Genomic DNA, 20,325 nt, shown 5'->3' on the forward strand with positions numbered 1-20,325 from the left:
AAAGGTAGAGAGAAATGGCTATTTAACAATTCCTAGCCACTACTGCATCTGGGGAAGAAGGCAGGAAGTTAATCAAAATCAGCCAATGTACCTATCTATTTTCTCTTGGGATGCATTCAGATATAATGGTGATGGGAGACACTAGAAGAATCCACATATCAAGCCTTTCTGGATATATTCAGAACTCTTCCAGAGTGAATTTTTTTGTTTTACTCTCAGAACAAAGTCCTCCCAAAGAGCTATATGAAAAAAGTTTGCATCAGTAAAATCAGTAAAGAGATGAGTTTACAATTTTACAAGAGGCATGTTTGTGGATTTTGCCTCAAGCATCAATATTTTCACATATTCATGAAAGGCTCATTTTGCAGGTAAGATTTTTTGGCTGCAAGAAAGGAAGTCTCCTTCAACTAGCAAGCCTCTGTCTGGGGCAAAATATGAGTTTTTTGTAATGTGATGCCACTTTCTGTGGCAAATGTGTGCTGGCACAACTGTTACTATACAAAATACACAAATCTGTGTGCCAATTGATAGAGTACTATTAACACACAAATTTAAACTTAAATTTGAAGACGCTTTAGGGAGATTAAACAGCACCTAGCCCAACAATAGCTGTTGCAGATGGGGAGCGCTGGAAAGCTGTCCCAACAAATCCTGCCTTGTGTGTAGTTTTTGCAGAAACAACTGTTCCAGTTCCAAGAGATGCTTCCCAGATTTTGGTCCAGACATTGCTCCATACTTCACTGCATATTGTATTAGAAAGAAAGGGATTTTTCCCCTCCCCAAAGGGATGCATGAGTGGAGCTTCAGGACTGCAACTGAGAGCATCTTGGTGCAGGATTTAGGGAATCAGAAGTAGATTTATTAAAAGGCAGCTGTCAATATCTTTATTTTGTGGGACACTGACCTTCACCATATGGGAGAATGAACTATGGGAGGAAAGCAACAGGAGTAAAAGGAAACCGGAAATTCCAGATGGTGGGAACTATTTTCTAAAGTGCACCTAAAAGGGTTCCATACTAGAGCTTGCTTTACATAATCCTTAACATCTGAGGCCAATTACTCTTGTGTAAGGAACAGGATGCCACTTCTATAGGAGCGAAGGGAATGTAGGGCCTCTGAGTGAGTTCCATGTGTTGGTTTCTGATCTCTAGAGGTACTGGCATTTGAATGCACCAGTCACAGGAAGGCATGAGCTTTGAGAGTTGTCAGGAAACAAAAGACTCAGGTAGATTCCTTTCTTGGTGGAAGCAGTATTGTCCACTCAGAGCATTTAAAAGTGATCCAGCCTCCCCATCCCCCCTCAAATTATGAATGCCTTAGTTCTGTTTGGGTTTTTTATATTTGCCTTCCGGTTTAAGCCTCTGAGGAGCACTTGCATTGTGTTTTCAACTTTCTCTCTGAAACCATGAGGGCTAGTGATCTCCTTTTATAATCCTCCCAGCCCCTGAGATTGTTTAAGAGCTGGGGCTTCAAGAAAAAAGCACCAAATCTCATGAGAGTGGTCATAAAATTGCAAGAGTTGGCAACACTGCAAGAAATTATACCAGTTCCTCAAACACCAGTGATCCCCAGAATGAGGGAACAAGAAGTCATGATTGTTTAAATTTCTGCCTCAGAGAACCCAAGTTTAGATGCTAGGTCTGTCCTCCTAAAGCTGTCTGTCTAGCTGACTGCCACAAACAAGCAGATATGCAAGATTTTGTGAAAATGGTTTGCACAATATCTTTAAATACTATGGAGACTCTCTAGTGGTTGGAACAAAGCTGGGAGTCAGAACGGTTTTATTCCCTAATTTTACCACTAATTCAGTGTTGCCTTGTAAGTCACTTAACTCCTGTTAATCTTCCCATCTGGCCATAAATGAATTTAGATTGGAAATTAAAAAGGTTTCCAACCATCAGAGGAGTTTGATTCTAGAACAACCTTCCAACAGGGGACAAGAAACTTAAGTGGTTTTAAGATGGAACTTACAAAAGGGGTTAAACAATGTGGTTGCCTTTAATAGCAGGGAATTGGACTCTATGACCCAGCCCATGCTCTATCTGGAAAATGGGGATAGTGCACTAGGCTCCTAAATGGCTTCATAGGCTATTACAGACTTCTATATCCTACTCCTGAGGGAATTCTGTCCCCTGCAGATTTCTTTGCTTCCCCGCAGAAAAATGACTTCCTGATGGGGAAGCAAAGGGAAGCCACTAGAATGGTCATGTGACTCTCCCCAGCAGTATGTTTCGGGTGCCCAGGGCAGCCGGCAAAGACGTAAATCACTGTGGGGCAGAAGGCAGGACTGGGGAAGACCAGGCTGGTGGCTCCTAGTCTGCACCGGGCTCAGGTGGTAGTCTAGGCATGGCTGGGCTGGGCTGGAGAAGACAGGACTTCCTCTTCCCCTGCACAGCATCTAGGGCCGGGTCAGACCCACCCCTAGATTTGTCCCCCAGCTACAGGAAGCTCTGCAAACTTTCCCCCTTACTGCACCCATTGCTCCTCAGCTGCGGGGGGAGGGATCCCTGTAAAGGGAGCTGCTCCCCCATCCACCCAACCCCCATGCATCCAGACCCCTCATACCCAGACCCTCACCCCACCCCGCACTCAGAACCCCACTGATGAGCCCCATTCCCCCTGCACTTGGACAACCCCGAGCTACCCGCATCTGGATACCCACCCCACCAAGCCCCAGCCAGTTGCACCTGGATCCCCACCCCACTGAGTCCCACTCCTCCAGCATCTGGACCCCCAACTGAGCCCTATCCCCCTCACACCCAGACACCCATCCCCCCAGCTGAGGCCCAACCACCTTCACCTGGACCCTCTGCAGAGTTCCATTACCATTGCACCCAAAAAACCCCAACAAACCACAGTGCATCCAGATCCCTTCTGCACCCAGATCCCCGACTGAGTCACTCACACCCAGATTGCCCCACACAGAACTCTCTCAACCCGCACCTGCATCCCTCCACACTAAGTCCCTCCACACTTTGTTCCTGCCTTGCTGAGCCTGCCTGCCCATACCTGGTGCACCTGGCATGGAGGGGCAGGGCCTGGGGTTTTTCTGGGGCAGGCGCGGTCCTTGCACTGTGTCAGGGTTGGGTGCAGCCTCATCACTGAGTCCGTGTCCTGGGGAGGGCGGGGGGGCGGGAGAGGGGGGAGAAGAGCTGCACAGTGATTTCCCACCTCTGTGCAGCCAGTGATCTGGACTCCCCAATGCCATGCTGGAGCCTCCACATTTATTTGACAAATAAAATTTCCAGAATTTTGCAGAAATTTAAAATACGATGCACAGAATTTTAATTTTTTTGGCATAGAATTTGTAATTTTTTGGTGCAGAGTGCCCTCAGGAGTAATATCCCCCCTCTGACCCCAGCTAAAGGAGCTCTCCTAGCACCAGTGCTGAAGGCCCATTTTATTCCACTTTACAATTTATGCTCTCTCTATTTGGCCTGGATACTCCATTTAACAAAGTTGATGTTATTGTGCTTTGTCTTCTTCAATGAAGAGCAATATGCACATGCAAAGAATGTCAAGCATTACATTGCCACCAAAGAACCACTTTTTTAAACAAAGAGTGGTCTGTAAGTTTGAAGAATTACTTGAGTCAGAGGACTTGGTTCACGCAGGCAGATATTGTGATAAGCATTAGGGCTACTTTTCTTTTTACCTTGAATGCCATTGGCAGCTCAATAATATAAAGATCAACATAATCCAGCCGCAGAATCTTGAGTGTCTTCTCCAAAGTTGGACGCACCAGCTCCGGTGGGTGACATGTATTCCATAACTAGGGGAGGGGAACAAAAAACATAAAACACTCTTGGTTCTAGTGAGATAAATAGAAATTCAGTTACTTGATTTCCCTACCTTTCTCCCCTTTAGATAGTACTACAGACTACATCGGGTTAGCACAGGATGTAAGTCAGTGCATTATTGGATTACTTATGTACACAAAAGGAGAAGCTCCGTTTTCCCCCCTAGGATGGATCAGCATAGAGAACTGACCAGAACCTTTACTCATAACTTAAACCTGTCCTGACCTAGATTTTAAACACAGCCACATACTTAAATGTAGACAACAACTTTCTACTTCCTGAATTTAGCTGGATGTTGGCAAGGGTCCTGTGATTGGAAAGGATTAGCTAAACGGGAAGGGAAGGTTTCAGAGAGGTGTCTCATGGTTAGGATAGTTCAAATACTTATCTAAGCCACAACTAGATTCTGAACCTTCTGAAGTTTGCTTATTTCCACTGGAGGGCTCCCCCTTCCCTCTCTAGCAAGAGGATCTACAAACAAACAAAAAAATTTTTTTTGAGCTGTGCACTTGTATTCATGCCCTGAAGTCTGCACATGGACAAAATTGCAGAGATTTGTGGCTTCAAGTAGAGATCACTGAGTATCTGTTCAGGGTTGAGCAAGTGACTTTGGAAACAAAAATGAACTCCCCAAATTTATCAAGTTTGGTTTATACTAGGGCTGTTGATTAATTGCAGTTATCTCATGTGATTAACTCAAAAAAATGAATCATGATTTAAAAAAATTAATTGTGATTAATCACAGTTTTAATCTCACGTTAAACAATAGAATACCAATTGAAATTTATTAAATATTTTGGATGTTTTTCTACATTTTCATATATATTGTATTCTGTGTTGTAATTGAAATCAAAGTGTATATTATTATTACAAATATTTGCACTGCAAAAATGATAAACAAAATATTTTTCAGTTCACCTCATACAAGTACTGTAGTGCAATCTCTTTGTTGTGAAAGTGCAACTTACAAAGGTAGATTTTTTTATAGCTGCACTCAAAAACAAAATGTAAAACTTCAGAGCCTACAAGTCCACTCAGTCCTACTTCTTGTTCAGACAATCGCTAAGACAAAAAAGTGTGTTTACATTTACAGGAGATAATGCTGCCCTCATCTTATTTACAATGTCACCAGAAAGTGAGAACAGATGTTCACATGACACTTTTGTAGCTGGCATTGCAAGGTATTTACATGCCAGATGTGCTAAACATTGATATTCCCCTTCATGCGTCGGCCACCATTCAGAGGACATGCTTCCATGCTGATGATGCTCGTTAAAAGAATAATGCGTTAATTAAATTTGTGACTGAACTTCTTGGGGGAAGAATTGTATGTCTCCTCTTCTGTTTTACCCACATTCTGCCATATATTTGATATTATAGCAGTCTCGGATGATAACCCAGCACTTGTTCATTTTAAGAACACTTTCACAGCAGATTTGACAAAACGCAAAGAAGGTTCTAATGTGAGATTTCTAAAGATAGCTACAGCACTCGACCCAAGGTTTACGAATCTGAAGTGCCTTCCAAAATCTGAGCGGGATGAGGTGTGGAGCATGCTTTCAGAAGTCTTAGAAGAGCAACATTCCGAAGTGGAAACTACAGAACCCGAACCACCAAAAAAGAAAATCAACCTTCTGCTGGTGGCATCTGACTCAGATGATGAAAATGAACATGCGTCGGTCTGCACTGCTTTGGATTGTTATCGAGCAGAACCCACCATCAGCATGGATGCATGTACCCTGGAATGGTGGTTGAAGCATGAAGGGACATATGAATCTTTACCGCATCTGGCATGTAAATATCTTGCGATGTCAGCTACAACAGTGCCATGCGAATGCCTGTTCTCACTTTCAGGTGACATTGTAAACAAGAAGCACAGCATTGACTCCTGCAAATGTAAACAAACTTGTTTGAGCAATTGGCTGAACGAAAATAGACTGAGTGGACTTGCAGGCTCTAAAATTTTACATTGTTCAAAAATAAAACAGGTTTTTTTTGTACGTAATTCTACATTTGTAAGTTCAGTTTTCATTACAAAGATTGCACTACAGTACTTGTATTAGGTGAATTGAAAAATACTATTTCTTTATATTTATTTTTGATTACAAGTAAAAAAACAAAAAGTGAGCACTGTACACTTTGTATTCTGTGTTGTAATTGAAATCAATATATTTGAAAATGTAGAAAACATCCAAAAAATTTAAATAAATGGTATTCTGTTATTGTTTAATAGTGCGATTAATCATGCAATTAATTTTTTAATTGCTTGACAGCCCTAGTATATACTGATTTTTCTTAAGTTTTCCAATTTCTGTGGTCAGTTTTGTCATGTTGAGGCTATGTCATGTGATCAAATGATATTATGAAGAAAGGACTAGGTAGGTTTGAGCGGAATCTTTGGTTTTCTGATGTGGCCAGAGCCACTGAGTCTCTGCATGATCTAGGGAAGTTTTTGTTTAAGGTAAGAACCTCACTGAAAGATAAATGCTGCATTGATGCTCCATAGGCATGAAGCAGATGTGGTTAGAGTGAAAACTGAACTAGGGCATTGTGTAAATAACAATTTCATAGGGGGCACAGAAATCATGAAAATGCCCCCATACTAGGATCTTTTAAATATTACCTTAGCTTACTGTGCAGTGCACATGCAGAGGAATTGAGTGCTGTGCACGCGTGTATGAAAAAGACCTAGCGGGGAAACAGAATGGATGGGTCTTTTTTTTTTTCTTTTTTAAGTCACAGGCACAAATGAAATTGACTAAAGTTTGCTGGTTAAGTTCATTCTGTGCAAATTGTGAAATTCAATACTTTGTCATTTACATGGTCATGAATTTTCTAAAACCACCCACATGATTTATATAGTCCCTAATTATGCTTGCTTCCTCCATTGAGGGATTATTCCCAGATGTCAATGATTTTTAAACCATCACTGTTCTTGGATTCCCATGTGTCAGTGGTGACCCAAGATACCCATCATCTGGTTAGCCTGAAGGCAGACCTTGCTGAAGCAGTGTTCCAGGTCTGTCTTCTCCCATCTGGGTTAACTGAAATTTGCTCTATTTAGGGCTATTCGTGAAGACCACACCAAAATTTAACTACCACCTGCCAGTGTAACCACCTGTGTTAACAGGGGCAGCTTGAGTTGAGCAGAGTATCTAGGCTTTGTACAGCACAAAGCCTTAAATCTGCTTTTGGAGGAAATTCAAGGTGTTTCTCAATCCTAAACGAGATGGGGAATTTTTGAATATAGGCAGCAGGGCATTTTTTTGGTAGAGAGCCTCGATTTTGGAACTTTCTTTTTAATATGCGGCTGGCCATTTTTAGGTTGCAGGATGTTTAATGGAAAACCTGCAGTTGCTATGGGGGTGAGCTCAGGACAAAGTCATTTTCAGCAGACACACAGTTACCCATGGGGTAATGGTGATGTGTTTTATCTTGCAACAGACCCACATGCCTTAGAGAGCCCTGAATAAAGACCTATCAGTGAGTAAGTGCCATGAATACAGCAGTTTTAAAAAGCTGCAGAGGCTTCAAAGAAAGGTGCTGTAGCAATGGTTGTGAACCCTGTTACCTTAGCTTAACTGGTGCCAAAAATATTAGGCGAGTTTCCTAACTGGTTTTCACAATTTGTAAAAGTGATTATCTACATCTGTGGATCAACGATCAGAAAGCTGCAAAGCAGCTGTGGCATTCTAGAACACCACATTCCCTGGAAATGTTACTTTTAGGCTTAATAAAAGAAAAATATCTGGGGTGAAAGACAACCATGAAAGCCTTAGTACATAAGCCAAAGACTGTTGGCAATTGATGGAAAGCCTCTGAAATCTTTGGATGCTTTGTCTGTGATCAACATGTTAACAGCAGGAGCCAAGCACAAATGTGGATTTCAGCTGGCAGATAGCGTATGACTTTGTAAAGTCATTATTCCAGAACAACTGAGCCTAGTCTTGTTAACCACTGCTGATGGGCTGGTGTGAGATTAGTATCATCAAAACATTTAAAGACTTACCTGAACTCCTGCAGTTGAGAAATTGCACAATAAAGCCAGGTTCTCCTGTGAAATTTCTAGTACTTGCTGGTTTGGGTCAAGTAAGAAACAAGCATAGCTCTTTCTCATGTGGTAGTAATAAGTGGCCTAGTGAACTTAACCACTGCATCTCTAATAATGCAAAGAATTAGGGTTGGTCAGCCATTATAGGCTACAAATTTGCCATTAGCTCAGTTTGTGCTTTAGGAAAAAAGAGGATCTGAGTTTGGGGGTGATGGCGGGGGGAGGGGAAATCACAGATGAAATAAAGATTTAATCTGAACCTTTGGGGTTAAATGTATATTTTGTTAAGTAGTGACCAGAGAACAGAACAGAAAGATAGCTGCAGTTGAGGAATTCCCACATATTGCATGTTATTGCATGTTATTGCAGCCAAGGTTTGAACCAGAATGCCTCTCTCTCTCTCTCTCTCTCTCTCTCAAAAAAAGCTACAGTCTAAATAGGATCAGGATCACAACCTCATTTCTGGGAACCACATGTTCCACTCTCCCTAAAGAGAAACTCTGTCCAACTGAACTTTGACTCAAGGACAAATACAAGACGTTTTGCCAATGGTTTGACAAAGTGCGTTTAATAGGCTGTCTAGGGGTTAGATCAGGTGATGGTGTTAGAACACTTTGAAAATTTCCTACCCAAATCTAGAAGCAAAGTGTTTTTCCAGCAAGAAATGCCAATTTGTTGAAACCAAAAACTTCCTGCAAGAAAGGGTCAGTTTTGCTGAATTCCCATTTTAAAAAATTGAGTCATTTCAAAATTGTCAGGTCCTGTTCTGACATTTTTGAAACGAGAAGTTTGAAATCACTTGAAAAATTTTGAGTGTGCTCAATACAAACTGCTTTGACCAACCTGATCCAGAGTTTAGATTTTTGATTAGTGAAAAACTTGTGACTGACTTTGCCCCAGTTTGGGGAAGAACTTGAAATCTTATTCCCCCCCTTGTAACAGGAAAACAGTTTCCCACCCAGCTGTATCTGTGACAGAAAGCAGTTAGCATAGACTAGTTGAAGCACAGGACTGGAAGTCTGTTCACAGCTTTGCCACCGACTTGCTCTCTAACCTCTGAGAACTCACTTAAGCCCTAAAACCATCTGAAGCTATGGCTCAGAATCCTAGTTTGTGGAATACTTAGCTCCTAGAATGGAAGCTGTTATGAAAGTAAACAGCTACAATTGTTCAGTACAAAACACTGAATGCATACTCTTTATGTATCTGAAATATTTATTTAACCAGTGTTTTGTGGTGCACATTTAATATTCACTGTACAGAGAAAGAAAAATGTGGGGAGCACTGTGTTAAGTGTGGTGGAGGATTTTATAACATGAAGCATCTGCCTGTAAAAAACTGACCCGAGCCTGCTAGCTTATTACACGCATAACTGAACTGGTACCACTTTTGTACCAATGACCTAAAGTTAAAGTTGAATCCCTTTACCAATACTTTGAAGTAAAGTTCTCCATTTTACTTCTTTGGAAGATCTTTAAAAAGTGTCAGATTTAAGATTTTAAACTTTGACTAGCTCATGACTCATTCTCAGGAGCCTTTCCCCGCTTGAAATCAAGCGCAAGACTACATCACCACAAGACAGTTTTCTGCATTGATCACTGAATTTCAGATATAAATCCCACAACAAAAGCTGGCTTTTATATGAAGGGTTTCTTGGAAATCCAGCTGTATGAGATGACTGTCAAAGTTTAACCTAAAATTATAGGGAGCATTTTTCTTTTTGGAAGCCCCCCATGTAGTTGCCAGATTTTCCTCTCATGTCCTTTCCCACTCCCTCCCTTCCCTGTAAATTCATTAAGTCTCTTTAAAACAATTAATTCAAGCAGTGGTGTTTGAAAAGGCCTGCAGTGGAAAATGTGCACGTACAATGCAAAGAAAGAGTCACGGTATAAGTTCCAAGAGGCTAACGATGGGCAAAACCTCAGGAGGTTGGGTTTGAAAAAGTACTGAAAAGTTTGGATGATTTAACTTGAAATTAAGGAAATGTACTACACGTCCAGCCCACCCGAACACCCACAAACATAAATCACAGGACTAAGAGTAAGTAGCCTGATGTAACTTCTCACTTTGCCACAATAGAAGATTTCTTCTCGTTTTACTTTTCCTTCTGCAATCTTCTCCCAGATGGCCTGTCCCACTTCATGCTCGTTGTAGTACACAAAGGCCCCATCAATATGGCGGTAACCAGCATCAATGGCAATCTTCACTGATTCTTCACAGGTACCTTTGGGAGTCTAATGGAGACAAGAGAAAGGTCGACATGGTTACAACTTTGTTCGTGCCCATCTGAGCAGCAATGGGACGGTGCTAATTCTGAATGAGTGGGAAGCACAAGTCAACATTTCACCTCCTAGTCTACAACGCACACAACTCTGTTCACATACTAGGCTCCTGGGAAAAAGCGAGGACTGAACTGCTGTGCTGTCCTAATAGAAATTAATTTAGATTTATGGAGACTTTAAGTCCCCCTTTTCCCTTTCTACCACTGAACGTAATAGAATTATGCTAAAAAGTTCTCCATGTGCACCCCTCTCCCACCCTAACTTTTCAAGGGTTGAAAAGTGACAGACAGAATTTAGTTTTTCCTTTTGCTACTACTTTTCCAAATTTGGACACGTTTTGAAGAGTTAGAGCAGAAAATGGAAGAGGAGTAAAAAGTGGAAAAGCCTTGGGACATGGTTTATTTTAATGCACTCCGTGGCAAAAAAGGAGAAAAAGAAAGTGAGTATTTTCAAAAAGCAAAACTAAAACATTTTAGATCAAGATGACCTCATTGTGAAGTTTCCTGTCAAATCAACACTTTCCCATAAGAAGTCATTTGACAAGACCTCATGGGAAAGTTTTTGGTTGAAGCACAGCTCGGTTGAAACAGATCAGAAATTGCCTGTGCGGCTAATAACCTTATTAGCAATTTATTGAGGCATGGGGAAGAGGAATTCGGACACTGCCTTGACCCTCCTCACTTTCACCAGCTCAGCACCATTGGAGTTGCTACATTTTACATGGGGGTGAGAGTAGGATTGGGCCCTGTTGAATTAGCATATTGCAGGTAGGCAGTGGCTTCATAGTCTGCCTAAGAACATTTGATTTTTTTTTTTAATAAGAAGGTCCTGACTGCTGCAGTCTAGAAATTAAAACTGAGGGAGAGACTGTATGGGATTGATATCTCCAAATGAAGAACATGCTAAGCCTTTGCTGTACTTTGGGTCTCATGTTGCCTTTCAGCAGCCATGCTGACTCACCCTAAAAAAAACAATAAATTTGGGTTTGTTTCAGAGCAGCTCAGCTCTTTGCCATGTACCAGCTTCGAGTTCAAGATGCACATCAGCCAAACCAAACAAGAAGTTCACTTAGTGGGAGAGTACAGTGTGGAAAGCAGAAGTAGAACCACAATCACCACATCTAAGATTATTACCAGCAGGAGAGTGAGTTTGTGTGGCGGGGGGGGGGGGGGCGGAGGGTGAGAAAACCTGGATTTGTGCTGGAAATGGCCCAACTTGATGATCACTTTAGATAAGCTATTACCAGCAGGAGAGTGAGTTTGTGTGTGTATGGGGGTGGGGGTGGGGTGAGAAAACCTGGATTTGTGCTGGAAATGGCCCACCTTGATTATCATGCACATTGTAGGGAGAGTGGTCACTTTGGATAAGCTATTACCAGCAGGAGAGTGAGTTTGTGTGTGTGGTTTTTGGAGGGGGGTGAGGGAGTGAGAGAACCTGGATTTGTGCAGGAAATGGCCCACCTTGATTATCATACACATTGTGAAGAGAGTGGTCACTTTGGATGGGCTATCACCAGCAGGAGAGTGAGTTTGGGGGGGGGGGGGGTGAGAAAACCTGGATTTGTGCTGGAAATGGCCCAACTTGATGATCACTTTAGAAAAGCTATTACCAGCAGGACAGTGGGGTGGGAGGAGGTATTGTTTCATGGTCTCTGTGTGTATATAATGTCTTCTGCAGTTTCCACAGTATGCATCCAATGAAGTGAGCTGTAGCTCACGAAAGCTCATGCTCAAATAAATTGGTTAGTCTCTAAGGTGTCACAAGTACTCCTTTTCTTTTCACATCTAAGATGGTCACTGCAAGTAGCTTGATGCTACGGCTCGCTCTTGCCAGTGTCTTTGCTTATTGGAGGACTCACAGCAGGTATAGATACCATATTTCAAGTTCCCAAATAGAGGACACTGCTGGGGAACCCTACTCACAGGTCCTTGTAGTGACATAGTTTAACTTCACCTTTTGGAAGGTACTGATGCTATGTCTGTACAATGTAATATTTATATCCTTATCCAGAGCTCTCAACATGCCAGGGCTCACATGTATATCTAGGAAGGTACAAGAAAAAGGTAACTTTGTGATTCAGAAGGTATATTAAAACTATAAGCTTTTTTAAAATGCGGACTCAAATTTTAAAAAAAAGTCTGAGGGAAACTTAAGAGGCCAAATTTGTGTGTTTGGCCAGCCACCCATCCCATGTTGGGGAAAACGGAGTGCTATTTCATTCATTTAATAGGTACACCGAGGAGACAAACACTTGTTCAAATGCTTTCCTTCTTTCAGCAAGTGACCTTTCTGAAGGGACTTTCAGGCCCTGCCAAGGCCCTTTCCAAGTTGGCAGCATAGGCCATGCCAGAGTAACAAAGATCCTATCAGCTAAGACACCAAAGCTGAAGAGACCGAGTCAGTGTCCTGCCACATTTTTAATCTGTTCATGATAGCTAAAAAGTTTTGGGTGCATCAAACATGGAGCAATGACAAACTCAAACACATACTGTATTTTGTGTGGTACCTAAACCTGCAGGGACAGGATTTAAGGAAACCATAAGGTGAAGGCCACATACCTGTAATTCTCATCCTTTGAAGGCATCTTATCTACTTAAGAGTTCGTTTCCATTTGTAGCTCAAGCCTCTCAGTCCTATCATCTTGGTATGTTTTCCGGGGAAGTGTTTTTTAACTTTCCATGTCTCTTTTAGAGTTTGTTTTATCATGCTCCCCATCACTGTTAGACAAATATTGCTAAAATAACAGGCATCTTTGCACTGTTTGGCCTGATAGAGGTGAAGGCCACCATCAAGTACACACCAGGTTGGCGCCAGTGCCTGGGGCAAGTTTCAGCACTTTGATGCATTCAGGGGCCAACTTCAGTATGCCACTCCTGGTGCGCTAGTGAATTGGAGCGATGATTAAGTTTCAGGAAATTCAGTGTATTCCTATGTGAAAGCATTAGTACTACTTCAGATTGAATCCATCCTGGCACTGTAGGTTTCAGGAAGCACTGGGAACAGCTATGGAATTTTTGGATGGAGTCAGTGATGCATCTTTGCTTGGGTGACCATCTCCATTTTGATCAGGAGGCCTGGAGACCCAGTATCCAGGGGCAGGTGAGGCCAGGAAACAGTGTCAATCACTGTGGAATTAGAGACTAAAAAAGGGAGAAGGGATGTGAGGAAGTTTCCCGAAATCACAGCAAAGAGCGGTTTGGTAAGTTCGCAGCCTTAGCCATGGTCTACACTAGGAGTTGAGGTCGAATTTAGCAGCGTTAAATCGATTTAACCCTGCACCCGTCCACACGATGAAGCCCTTTTTTTCGACTTAAAGGGCTCTTAAAATCGATTTCCTTACTCCACCACTGACAAAAGTATTAGCATTGAAATCGGCCTTGCTGGGTCGAATTTGGGGTACTGTGGACGCAATTAGACGGTATTGGCCTCTGGGAGCTATCCCAGAGTGCTCTATTGTGACTGCTCTGGACAGCACTCTCAACTCAGATGCACTGGCCAGGTAGACAGGAAAAGGCCTGCAAACTTTTGAATTTCAATTTCCTGTTTGCATGGTCACCTGCAGCTTGCCACGCTGGCCAGAGCTCATCAGCAGAGGTGACCATGATGGAGTCCCAGAATTGCAAAAGAGCTCCAGCATGGACCGAACAGGAGGTACGGGATCTGATCGCTGTATGAGGAGAGGAATCCGTGCTATCAGAACTTCGTTCCAGTTTTCGAAATGCCAAAACATTTGTCAAAATCTCCCAGGGCATGAAGGACAGAGGTCATAACAGGGACCCGAAGCAGTGCCACGTGAAACTGAAGGAGCTGAGGCAAGCCTACCAGAAAACCAGAGAGGCAAACGGCTGCTCCGGGTCAGAGCCCCAAACATGCTGCTTCTATGATGAGCTGCATGCCATTTTAGGGGGTTCAGCCACCACTACCCCAGCCGCGTTGTTTGACTACTTCAATGGAGATGGAGGCAACACAGAAGCAGGTTTTGGAGACGAGGAAGATGATAATGAAGTTGTAGATAGCTCACAGCAAGCAAGCAGAGAAACCGGTTTTCCCAATAGCCAGGAACTGTTTCTCACCCTGGACCTGGAGCCAGTACCCCCCGAACCCACCCAAGGCTGCCTCCCGGACCCGCCAGGCAGAGAAGGGACCTCTGGTGAGTGTACCTTTTAAAATACTATACATGGTTTAAAAGCAAGCATGTTTAATGATTAATTTGCCCTGGCATTTGTGGCTCTCCTGGATGTACTCCCAAAGCCTTTGCAAAAGATTTCTGGGGAGGGTAGCCTTATTCCGTCCAACACGGTAGGACACTTTACCACAGTGCCAGTAGCATGTACTCGGGAATCATTGTAGAACAAAGCATTGCAGTGTATGTTCGCTGGCATTCAAAAAACATCCATTCTTTATCTCTCTGTGTTATCCTCAGGAGAGTGATATCATTCATCGTCACCTGGTTGAAATAGGGTGCTTTTCTTAAGGGGACATTCAGAGGTGTCCGTTCCTGCTGGGCTGTTTGCCTGTGGCTGAACAGAAATGTTCCCTGCTGTTAGCCACGGGGAGGGGTGAGGGGCTATCCACGTGATGGGGGGAGGCAAAATGCAACCTTGGAACGAAAGCACATGTGCTGTGTATGTAATGTTAACAGCAAGGTTTACCGTGAAAGAGTGTACCCATTGTTCTATAAAATATGTCTTTTTAAATACCACTGTCCCTTTTTTTTTCTCCACCAGCTGCATGTGTTTCAAGGATCACAGGATCTTCTCCTTCCCAGAGGCTAGTGAAGATTAGAAGGCAAAAAAAATGCACTCGTGAAGAAATGTTCTCTGAGCTCATGCTGTCCTCCCACACTGACAGAGCACAGACAAATGTGTGGAGGCAGACAATGTCAGAGTGCAGGAAAGCACAAAATGTCCGGGAGGAGAGGTTGTGGGCTGAAGAGAGTAAGTGGGGGGCTGAAGAGAGGGCTGAAGCTGAAAGGTGGTGGCAGCATGATGAGAGGAGGCAGGATTCAATGCTGAGGCTGCTGGAGGATCAAACTAATGCGCTCCAGTGTATGGTTGAGCTGCAGGAAAGGCAGCAGGAGCACAGACTGCCACTGCAGCCCCTGTATAACCAACCACCCTCCTCCCCAAGTTCCATAGCCTCCTCACCCAGATGCCCAAGAATACGGTGGGGTGGCCTCTGGCCACCCAGCCACTCCACCCCAGAGGATTGTCCAAGCAACAAAAGGCTGGCATTCAATAAGTTTTAAACTTTTAAAATGCTGTGTGTCCTTGTTCTTCTCTCCTCCACCACCCCTCCTGGCGTTTCTCTTCTCCATCACCCCTCCCAGGCTACGTTGGCAGTTATCCCCCTATTTGTGTGATGAATTAATAAAGAATGCATGAATGTGAAGCAACAATGACTTTATTGCCTCTGCAAGTGGTGATCGAAGGGAGGAGGGGAGGGTCCTTAGCTTACAGGGAAGTAGAGTGAACCAAGGGGCGGGGGGTTTCATCAAGGAGAAAAACAGAACTGTCACACCGTAGCCTGGCCAGTCATGAAACTGGTCTTCAAAGCTTCTCTGATGCGCACCGCGCCCTTCTGTGCTCTTCTAATCGCCCTGGTGTCGGGCTGCGCGTACCCAGTGGCCAGGCGATTTGCCTCAACCTCCCACCCCACCATAAACGTCTCCCCCTTACTCTCACAGATATTGTGGAGCGCACAGCAAGCGGTAATAACAGTGGGAATATTGGTTTTGCTGAGGTCTCACCGAGTCAGTAAACTGCGCCAGCGCGCTTTTAAACTTCCAAATGCACATTCTACCACCATTCTGCACTTGCTCAGCCTGTAGTTGAACAGCTCCTGACTACTGTCCAGGCTGCCTGTGTACAGCTTCATGAGCCATGGCATTTAGGGGTAGGCTGGGTCCCCAAGGATAACTATAGGCATTTCAACATCCCCAACGGTTATTTTCTGGTCTGGGAATAAAGTCCCTTCCTTCAGCTTTTGAAACAGAACAGAGTTCCTGAAGATGCGAGCGTCATCTACCTTTCCTGGCCATCCCATGTTGATGTTGGTGAGCTTGAATGATAGATCTGTAAATCTTGATACAAATGTACTGGAGTTTTCTTTCAAGGACTGATCTCAGTCTTCAAAGGACTTCCAAGTTGAGGTCAGGAGGGCTTTTTCAAATTCAGTCTGGGGTAAGGCCAACTGCAAGAGGCTTATTTTAAAGATCTGGAAACACAGGAAGCCTCACACCAGACCAAATGAATGTTCTAGCCAGCCTAGTGTCCTAGCTAGAACAGCTGCCAGAGCTAGATGCTTCAGATGAAGGTGCAAGAAGTCCTAACATGGAGAGTTTCCTAGAGTGACAAGGTGGATGAAGTAGTTTTTTATTGGACCAATTCCTGTTGGAGAGAGAGACAAGCATTTGAGCCCCACACACAGCTCTTCTCCACGCTTGGGAAAAGTACTCCCAGTGTCACAGCTAAATACAAGATGGAACAGATTCAAAGGTAACATTCAAGGTGAAGTGGCCTGTTAACACTCCTGTAGTGATAGGACAAAAAGGGGAGGGGGTAGTGGGTTACAGATTGTTGTAATCTATAAATCCAGTGTCCTTATTAAAACCACGATTAATGGCTAGCAAAGTTATGAATTTAAGCTCCCAGGCTCATCTTTTGAAAATGTTGTGCAGGTTTCCTATGAGGACTGAGAGGACACATATAGCATAATTGCTTTATGAAAAGTATTCACCCACAGGAGATAGGGTGTTTTTGTCTTTTATCATTTTCCGATGCAAGTTCAAGAGCACAGTGATTGTCTCTCTGGTTTCACCCACATAGTTGTTGTTGAGGCATTTATGCATTGGATGAGGTAAACCACATGTTGTGATAGGCACGTGCAGGACTGCTAGATCTTGAAATGTGCATTGTCAGGGTCTAAGACAGGAGCTGGGCTGGAACAAGTTGGGAGCAGGAGCTACCCAGTGATGGGCAAATGCTTTGAACAGTCACTGAACTGCTGCTGTTGCTGGGCTTAAGAGCTGGTCCACTGACTTCCCACTAATCAGGCAGCATACTACAGGCCAGCTGTGCTTGTTAGGTTGCCCATAGACTGGCTCTGCTGCCAAACCTGCTTCCAAACAGGTTGTCTTAGCCCCAGAGAATTGAATTAGTAACCCTGCTATGTTTTTTATTCTAGTACAACTGTGGAGGCGTATAGCTTATCCATGTGACTAATCCTTTTTTGGATCCTGCAATATTAAGCTTTTTGGCTTTGGTACATTGTGGCCAGGAGTTCCCCAGGACACTTGTGTTAAGTAGTATTTATAATTTTTAATTATGTTGCCTTTCAGTTTTGTTTGGTGATGCCTGTCCCTGTTTGAGAGATTATGCTGACTTTTTATAAGCATAACTGATAAAGTCTGCTCTATACTAGAGGTGCGCAAAGTATCACAAGGAAAGTTACCCTCAGAAAGCATGGTTTTGTCAAACTTCAGATTTTCCCCACACAGGGAACTGTCAGGTGAAGGTTTTTTTCTAGAACTGAAGAAAAATCCACTGTTTGCTTGAAACAAAACAACCTGGATCAGAAAATAGTTGAGATTTTCCCTTGACGAAAAAAGTTTTCAAACAGCTCCACTCAATACCATGTCTTGTTTTAGACACATCTACCGTGTCTCGTCTCTAAAGAAAGCATTCCTAAATCTTTTCAATATCTCCCCTCATGGAAGTAATATTCCAAGAAGAACAGTTAAGCTGTAGTGTAGCAATAGCCTAAATCAACATAAATTATGTCACTCAGGAGTGTAAATTAGCCACCTCCCTTCGTCCATGAGCAGCACCATTTATGTTGACTTAAGCACAGATGTTGGCAGGAGAACTTCTCCCACCGACATAGCTATTGCCTCTCACGGGGGGCTGGAGTAATTAAGCCAATGGGAAAGTGCTGTCCTGTCAGTTTAGAGAGGCTGCACAAAGCTTACAGCTGTGCCGCTGTAAGATCGCTAGTGTAGTCATAGCCTTAGTCTCTGAACTACTACGTTGTGGAGATACAGTAATCAGAATTCAGGTTTCCAGCTGAAGGCAAACCATAGCTGACAGTGGCAGATAATGGAAGCTGTATAATCTCATTCTTTGCCTCCTGAAACAGAGGTTTGCTTTTTGAGCCCTACTGTACAAAGGTTAGACAACTCAAAGAAAGTATCTCCTTCCCTAGCAGAAGCGAATTTAGAACTTATTAAGAGTAGTTCAAGCTGTGCCTACCTGTGTAGGTAACAGATGAATTGCCAAGTAATCATGCTACCCATTAACCTAGTTTAGTTTTGGCCTTTCTATCCTCCATGTATCCCATTTTCCACATCAGTAGTAAGCCCCATATTTAATGTAATACAAGTCTTTATGACATGGCAAAAAGCAAATAACTTGCTACGTCCACTCTGGGTTTAGTCAGTTGATCAATACTCTACCTCTTACCCCATGATTACTGGGTTTGTTGAGGGATTTTCTCATCTAATTACCTGGTTCACCCAAGAACTTACAGCTGTACAATATTTGCTGCTTTCCATTCCTCCAACAGGACAGATTTTAATGAGTTTGCACATTATTAGCACCTCAGCCACTTCATTCTGGAGTTCCTTCAGAACTCTTGGATGTGTATCCTCCAGTCCCAGTGACTTGTCTAAAACAGCTCTTCCCTGGCCCAGAGAATATTCAGTCTTAAAGCCTAGTAGTAAGCAAACTTAAGAACCCAACAGAAGGATATATTTGTTGCACATATGAAATTCACTGGCATTTTTCTAGCTTAAGTATTTACTGAACATTTGAGAAGCTCTTTGAATAATATTGAGTGCATAAAAGGCAAACAGCACTGGTACTCATCCAACATATTCAAATAGCCCTTCTTACTACAGTTCTCACTTGTTACCACTTTTGCTTCCTGCTTTTATTCCGCTTTCTTTTCTGTAAGACAGTCTCTTTTCCCTGTCACGTTAGCATCCCTTCCTTCTCTCTATTGTGTTCTCTCACTGAAGTCCTCACAGAGTACTTCTAATGTATCCCATCTCTCTCCCCTTCTCAGCGCCAGCTTGGACATTTTAGCCACTCAGTATCCAGAGGGCTAATCCTACTAACTGGAGACAAACTGAAGATGGAGATCTGAGGGAGGGTACTACTCAGGGGCAGTGCTCAGGGCACAGCCAGCTCCAGGCACCTGCTTTCCAAGCAGATGGCATTCAGAATGGGGCTGCAGTCCGTGTCCTGCAGCGGCAATTCGGCGGCAGCTTGGCCGCTCTTCCTGCCACAGCAGCTTTTGGGCGGCAGCTCCGCTGCTTTTCCAAGCACGGCGGCAATTTGGCGGCAGCTCTGTTGCTGTTGTGGCGGTGGCAATCCGGCGGCGACTGCTTGGGGCAGCAAAATTGGTGGAGCCGCCCCGGCTCAGGGAAAGTTCTGGATTCTTAGCAGAGCCCTGTCCCTTGACACCAAATGTCTCCATCTTTCATAACAGCCTCCAGCTACTGGTGGTTTACAATCTATGGTGCCACTGCAGCCCCCTCTGGCTGCAGGAATGGAGAGAATTCTCATCCTGTTCTGTTTCCTCCCACTGAAGAGCTTCCTAGCTGGTGATGAGGAGGTAATTCTGCAATCTACCTCTTCAGCTTTCCAGCTGATGGAGGGCAGTGGGGAAGGTTCTATTACTCTAACCACTAAGCTAGTGAAATAATTTTTGCTGACTGGCCTGATTGCTTTTTTGCTGGAGCACACGCACAGGAGAAAAAGTTAAGATATTAAAGGCAGTGCTTTTGTGCTATGCCTTTGCAGGGTTATATTACTTTGTGATTACTAGGTTAATAAATATGGACTAATGGCAGAAAACCAATAAGAATTAGTACATCCTGCCATGTCTCTTACGTCAATAAAATTATCTAGGTGTGTGAGCCTAGTTGCTGTCTGTTCCCAGACTGGCAGAGACTGGGAGCTGCAGAGGCAACACTTGAAGGGAAGGAACAGTGTGCAGTGGTCTTGACCAAATCGATCTGGCCAGTGGTATCCAGCCTACCTCAAACTAGAAGAAGGATTGCCATGGGGTGCTGGGAAGAACTGAGCCTTCTTCCAGAAGCACTGGATTTTAACTACAGCATGCTGAAGAGGCAAGCTGTGGATTAAATCTACCAGTTCCAATCATAATTTCAGATTTCAAGTCACTGTTT

The 20,325-nt window shown here is 43.5% G+C and overlaps 1 protein-coding gene across 2 annotated transcripts in view; it reads right to left on the reverse strand.

Moving 5' to 3' along the window:
- The window catches only part of AKR1D1 (aldo-keto reductase family 1 member D1), a 54,659-nt gene that overhangs the window by 22,173 nt on the left and 12,161 nt on the right, over positions 1-20,325 (reverse strand). For both annotated transcript variants that reach the window (XM_084617429.1, XM_084617428.1), the window contains exons 2-3: positions 9,918-10,085; positions 3,656-3,772 (exon numbers count right to left, since the gene is read on the reverse strand). In XM_084617429.1, coding sequence (XP_084473555.1) covers positions 3,656-3,772; positions 9,918-10,085 — 285 coding nt within the window. The remainder of the gene's footprint in view (positions 1-3,655; positions 3,773-9,917; positions 10,086-20,325) is intronic.

This window comes from Lepidochelys olivacea, assembly GCF_965140295.1.
Source record: "Lepidochelys olivacea isolate rLepOli2 genome assembly, chromosome: 1".
NCBI lineage: Eukaryota > Metazoa > Chordata > Testudines > Cheloniidae > Lepidochelys > Lepidochelys olivacea.